Source organism: Hesperophylax consimilis, chromosome 3 (genome assembly GCF_061612785.1).
Source record: "Hesperophylax consimilis isolate HC1 chromosome 3, BYU_Hcon_1.0, whole genome shotgun sequence".
In the NCBI taxonomy this organism is placed as follows: Eukaryota; Metazoa; Arthropoda; class Insecta; order Trichoptera; family Limnephilidae; genus Hesperophylax; species Hesperophylax consimilis.
Genome location: NC_142838.1, coordinates 33,379,829 through 33,385,910, shown reverse-complemented (window position 1 = coordinate 33,385,910; position 6,082 = coordinate 33,379,829). Strand labels below are relative to the sequence as shown.

At 36.1% G+C, this 6,082-nt stretch overlaps 1 protein-coding gene across 3 annotated transcripts in view; it reads right to left on the bottom strand.

Moving 5' to 3' along the window:
* Positions 1-682: 682 nt before the first annotated feature.
* The window catches only part of DNAlig4 (DNA ligase 4), a 38,386-nt gene continuing 32,986 nt past the window's right edge, over positions 683-6,082 (bottom strand). For all 3 annotated transcript variants that reach the window (XM_089650454.1, XM_089650457.1, XM_089650461.1), the window contains 2 exons: positions 2,710-2,996; positions 683-1,231 (listed from right to left, as the gene is read on the bottom strand). In XM_089650454.1, coding sequence (XP_089506580.1) covers positions 833-1,231; positions 2,710-2,996 — 686 coding nt within the window. In that variant the 3' untranslated portion in view covers positions 683-832. The remainder of the gene's footprint in view (positions 1,232-2,709; positions 2,997-6,082) is intronic.

The window sequence follows — 6,082 nt, the reverse complement described above, 5'->3', positions numbered from 1 at the left end:
CACAAGATAATAACCTTTCCCTTACTGTGCTAAAAAAAATCCACGCGTTCCGGTGCTGTGTAGTCAATACACATCTCAAAATAAGCGATTTAATATCGGAAAAATATGAATCTTCAGAGCTAATCGCTTATGTTTAATATATATATATATAATATCAAAAGTGATAATAATTGTAATTTAATTGCTGAAAACATGAAAAAACCATCGGCAGATGCTAAAAAACCGTGCGAGGAGTACACATCTAATGACGGTCTGCGACCGACTGGCTGGCGCATAAATAAACCACTCGGCTGGCGGCTGACACACACACAGCTATGCGGTCGTAGGTATCGATGGTCTAAATAAAAATATAACTGCGGACAGGTGGATTTCTCATGTTCCCGCATAGCGAACTAAAGCAGGACATCAATAGCGTGTCTTTCCTCGCACACTCTTCGCGTAGCAGCATCACACGGTTGATTTTATTAGTGTATTTGTTCCCGTTTTTTAACAAAAATCTCTGATTTTTAATTGAATTTGAAAACTATGTAAAATATTATTTTTTAATTCAGTACATTAATGTATAACGGAGGAATACCTAAAATCTGAACCTAGAATTTATTATATTTATAGAATTATTAAAGTTATTAGAAGCAATGTGTAGTAATTACACACCACAGATAAGGAAATGATAATTACCTATCTTCCTTTACATAAGACAATAATTACCTATCTTCCTTTACATAGGATAATGATTATCTATTTTCTCTCACACAATAATAATGACCTATCTTCCCTCACATAAGTTAATAATTACCTATCTTCCCTTTCATAAGATAATAATTATCTTCTCTCACATAAGATAATTATCTTCTTTCACACGTCTCATGTTTTTAAGAGAAGCTTTTAGCCACTCCAGACTTAAAAAGAGAGGTTTAACATCAAAGGTGTTCTTCACCTGCTCTTGCACATCTTGTATCTTTTTAATCCCACAAGAGTGTGGCACCAAGATGTGAGTAATACCATCGGCGGTGAGTTCCTCAGAATATGAGCCCCCAAAGAAATCTAATTCAAACTTCATAATACGCACATTTCTTTGGAACTTTGCTGCTTCGGCTGGCAATAGGGCGGTATGATCGGTGATGATGTGGACGTGGCAACACCTCAGGAAGGAGTGTGGACTGACAGCTCCGGCAAAGAGTTCTTTATCCAGCTCCAAAAGCTCAAATGGTAATAGATGAACTCTTCCAATCTGGAATTTAAAAAAATATGTAAAAACAATATTAACAAAACATATCCTAAAATATCCACTTGCTTTCACTTTTCCACTCACAAAAAATATCTTTTACAAATATAAAGGGTGTCCGTTCAAGTAAAAAAAGTTTGATAACTTTTGTCGAAATTCCAACCTTTGGGGGTACTTTTTAGGTAAAATTGGTCTGCCGTGTGCGGCCGGCATTATTATTTTGCTTTGTTGCCAAATCTACTGTGCCGCGTCAGTCAGTGTTGAATTTGAATGTGACTTTACTTGAAGTGCGTCGTTTCAATAATTTTTATTTTATTTGCAAAGTTATATCTGATAATTTAATGAAGTCGATTTAAGCGGTGATTGAATTTATTGTTGTAATCAAATTTTGTTAATATAGTGTGCCTTTATCTAGTGTGTATTTACTAAGACTTACTTAAAAGAACATCTTTATGCAGCGTGATTTTCTCCTAAGACTTACTTTTAACATTTTGTTTATTAAGGCGATGCCATACGTAGTATTTCAAAATCATGTGTTTTTGGTTTGAAAATTTGGTCGCCTAGAAATGTTTCAGATGCTTTAATTAAATACTGCGAGTAGAATACATCTTAGCCTTTGAAATAATCGAGTATTTTTTAGATAAGTCTTTTTATAAGCCCAGAAAAAAATAATGTATAAGGCCTATGAAAACTGCATTGAAGTTCAAAATCTCTTACTTACGAACCCATTTTTGGTTATGATTTTATTGTATAATGTGGAAAATTAAGTTATTTATAAAATGATCGAAAAAAAAATTAAATATTTATGCCTGAACATCCACAAAATAAAATAAAAGGCACTTTTTGGCCATGTTTTTTTCTTGCATAAATCAAAACAGGCGGATGGTGTTAAGCGGGAATTTAACCCTTATCGCCATCTACGTAAGGGTTGTTATTGATAGCGGCTCAATTTAAAATATTACACGACGTAGTGCATCGCCTTAAGTTGTAGCTCTACATAACTGTTAAAATTGTTTTTTTGTGAGTAATTTTATTATTTAATTACTGTGACAATGCCTGGCTTTACCCACGAAGAACGGGCAGACATTCACTATGTTTATGGGCTATATGATGGAAATGCACGCGCTGCTTGCCGGAAATAAAAAGTGTAACTACAATTTGTTATTTTAGTGCAGTTCTCTTTTTGAATTTGATTCAAAACATTCGATTTTGTACATTTTAAATGTCAAACTATCAGTCTCATATTATTGTTTACATGCGGTTTCCATGGATATGGGCCAATCACAAATACGCAATGTTGCCACACTCGCTTTGGGCAAGTTCTCAGCAAATTTATCGGGTAAGTTTGTACCCCATACTAAGGATTTTTAATATGTGTGTCTTTTTGTACGGAAAAAAAAACAAAAACAAAAATATATACATATACACCATCACAGCAGTGCCCAAAAATGGACTAAATCGTAAATAGAATGATAAATACTTACAACTTCACTGACCCTCTTCATTGAATATTTGAGGGATTCTAACGTGGCAGGCTGTGAGTAGCTGTCTCCGAACTGATCGTACTTCAGAGCAAACTCCTCGGCCATCTGGCTGGAGGTTCCAATCAGATCCCGAGGAGTCCACGGAGGTAGGGATCCCTGGGAGACTATGTCGGGACCCACAGACCTTAGGAACCATTCCACTGTTGCCACGTTATGAGAGGAACACTTGATAATATTGTTGACTCGCACATTTATGTTACCAGCAACTATGCAGAATGTAGATCGACCTGTGAGGAAAAGAAATACATATATTAATACTCAGTTTCTTTGTTTTTTTTTCGTGGGGCATTTAGGCGAAAAGCGACCGCTCTCCCCCTCAAGTCGATACGTTTTGGAGGTTCGTTTTGGCGTGCGAGAAAAAAGTTGCCTTTCATTTGTTTCGGGCTTCAGGGGAAAAGCGACCGAGATGCCTTCCCGTCCGTATAGAAGCCGAGGTTCAATTCGGTCTGTAAAAACCGAAAATACGAGTCAGTAAAAGTTTGTATGGAAATGTTTACTATTATATTCGTTCGGGCCAAGATGTCGACAAAAATTTGAGGAGCCTCTGGCAGCGGAAACTTGAAGCGCTCGCGGCGCGCCATACGAAAGTGCAGCAGTACTCTCTCCGGCCGCTGGGATTGCCTAACACACAAAAAGTTGATTTGCGGGCGTTGAATTGGCACAGCTTCAAATCGACGATTTCCCGCGAGTGTTGCCAAACGCACGGTTTCGAAACGGCCAAATTTTGGTGCATTTTCTCAATGTTTCGTTTTCATCGATCACCATCGATCTGTAAAACTTTTTTTCCTTCACCGTTTATATTTTTATTCAATTTCAAACGCACCCCGAACGCGAAATCATTAAAAAAAAATTTCGTGCGCCTTTTTGCTCGAAAATGTTTCGTTTTTCGCATAACTCTAACGTAAATTAAAATCACAATTGATTTTGATCGAGCGTCGGGTCTGATTTAATCAGGTATCGTTGTTTTTTTTTTTTAATTTCACCCAAAATTTTATGAAATTTCCTCACTTTTAGGCTAATTGATTTAATTTAAGTGGAAATGTTTTTCTTTGCATAATGGTATCATAGGAAAAAAATAGTCACGTGGTCACGCAAAAACCACGTGGTACGATTTTTTTATCAAATCTACACGGTCATCCTGATGATTGAATTCCGTCGAAAAAATGGAGGCTACGGTTAAAGTTTTCGAAATAAATCATCGTCCGAAGGTTTAGGAACGTTAATCGGCCGTCCTACATATGGCGCTCGGTTCAAAATGTCTCACGATAACCGGCTAAAGTTTGACATTTGCAATTTGAACCAAAAAAAGCCATTTTTAATTAGTCAGGCTTTTGGCCAATCAGAAATAATAGCCAATCATAGACTAGCACCGAAGTGATGTGCTTTTATTTTAGGGATGTTACTTCAAAGAAACGATAAAATCTGCGTAGGTACTTACTTTGGCAGTTTATTTTTTGAAAATTGATAATGCTTTGGAACGAAATAAAATAAAATTTGGTAAAAATAATTTGGCACGGGTACCGTCGCCCCGTAGTGAAAAACTACATCAATAGCGTCTCGCAAATTTATAATTTGTACCAGGAGCGCAGAAGTTGGATAAGGTTAGCCTGGGAGCCATTCATATTTAAAGTTTTCATCTCTTTATTTTTTAACGAGTAGGTACCTAATTGCGTTATGTATATATTTTTTCGGTATTTTTTTTAAAAGTAGGTGCAGGTACCTACACAGATGGTACCGGGTAGAGGTCCTAGGTAGGCAGGTACTGAGAGCGTGTTTAAGCCCGTTTTCTAGGTTAGGTCCGTTGTGTTGTAATATAACGTATAGATTTAAAATAAAAATAAAACGATAAAATCTGTGCAGGTACCTACTTTGGTAGTTCATCTTTTGAAAAATCGATAATGCTTTTGAACGAAATAAAATTTAGTTTGGTAAAAATAATTTGGCACGGGTGCCGTCGCCCCGTAGTGAAAAACAACATCAATAGCGTCACACAAATTTATAATTTGTACCAGGAGCGCAGAACTTAATAGGGTGAAGCGATGTTAATTGTTTTGTAAAATAAACATTTTTTTAATCAAAAGTTTTTCCAGTTTGAGTGTTTGTAATAAATTTGAGAGGCGGGCATGGGTACCGTCGCCCCGGGAGCCATTCATATTTAAAGTTTTTATTTCTTTATTTTTTAACGAGTAGGTACCTGATTGTGTTATGAAAATATTTTTTTGGTAATTTTTTTTTTTTTTAACCTTCCGGGCGCGTTGAGAAATTTCCCTTGAGCGGGCGCTTGTCGTAAATTTTACGTCATCAAGTTTTTTCCATGTAAGTGGTGTTTTCTTTATACAAACGTTAGGGAATTTCTTTAAGGATATGAAAAATCATAATAGGCAGTACTTTAAAAAAATATATTTGACTTTCTTAAAAAAAACGAAGCAACACTCTAAATATTTCAAAACAAAATATTTTATCGACCTATTTAGTCAGAATCAATATTCTCATCCTTACAATTGTTACAAACCACCTCAACTGAAGAATGGTTCTTGCATGTAAAGGACTGGCAACGGCAACACTTCATTGATGCGGAGGATCTTTTCTTATCCAGTGCACATAACCGACAAACACCGCATTTTGGAAAGCTTCTGTTTTATTCTTCTGTTATCGGTTCAACTGCCCTACCGTAATTCACTTTGAGAAAAGCATTTATATCTTGCGGTAAATGTTTGACATTTGATTTGACTCTAGCATAGCTCGAAGCTCGATGCTTACAACTAAGTCGCAAGAGTGGGGGAAGCGATAAGGCGCGTTTGTCGTAAATTTTACGACAGCGCGCCCGCTGGAAGGTTAATATATTAAGTTTGAAGTTTTTTTTTTTAATAAAATATTTTCCAATAAAAGTTTTTACATTTTGGGGGTTTATAGAGCAATGTTTTTTTCCAAAATAAAACTCGCTGGGACTTTTGAAGAATGTCGGTGACAAAAACCGTACATACGATATGGGTATCAAATTACGCGTCTCGACCTACACAACCCGAACGGCTCGGTGAAAAAATGATCAGTCAGCTTCTTGGCACCATTTTTTCTCCAAATATACATTTCTTTTTGTAAATTTTGTAGTCCCACACTCCTGGCTTTATTCACATTCAAACATTAAACCAAATATTTACCCATTAGTTTCAGGCAAAAAGCAAAAGTGTCGAAACACACTCTTTGCTTCATCCACATTCAACACCAAAATAGATGTAATTTTTTATTTTTTACATCCACTTATTCGAATAATTTTTACCCATTAGTTGCCTGCAATGGGCAAAAAGCTAGTTTT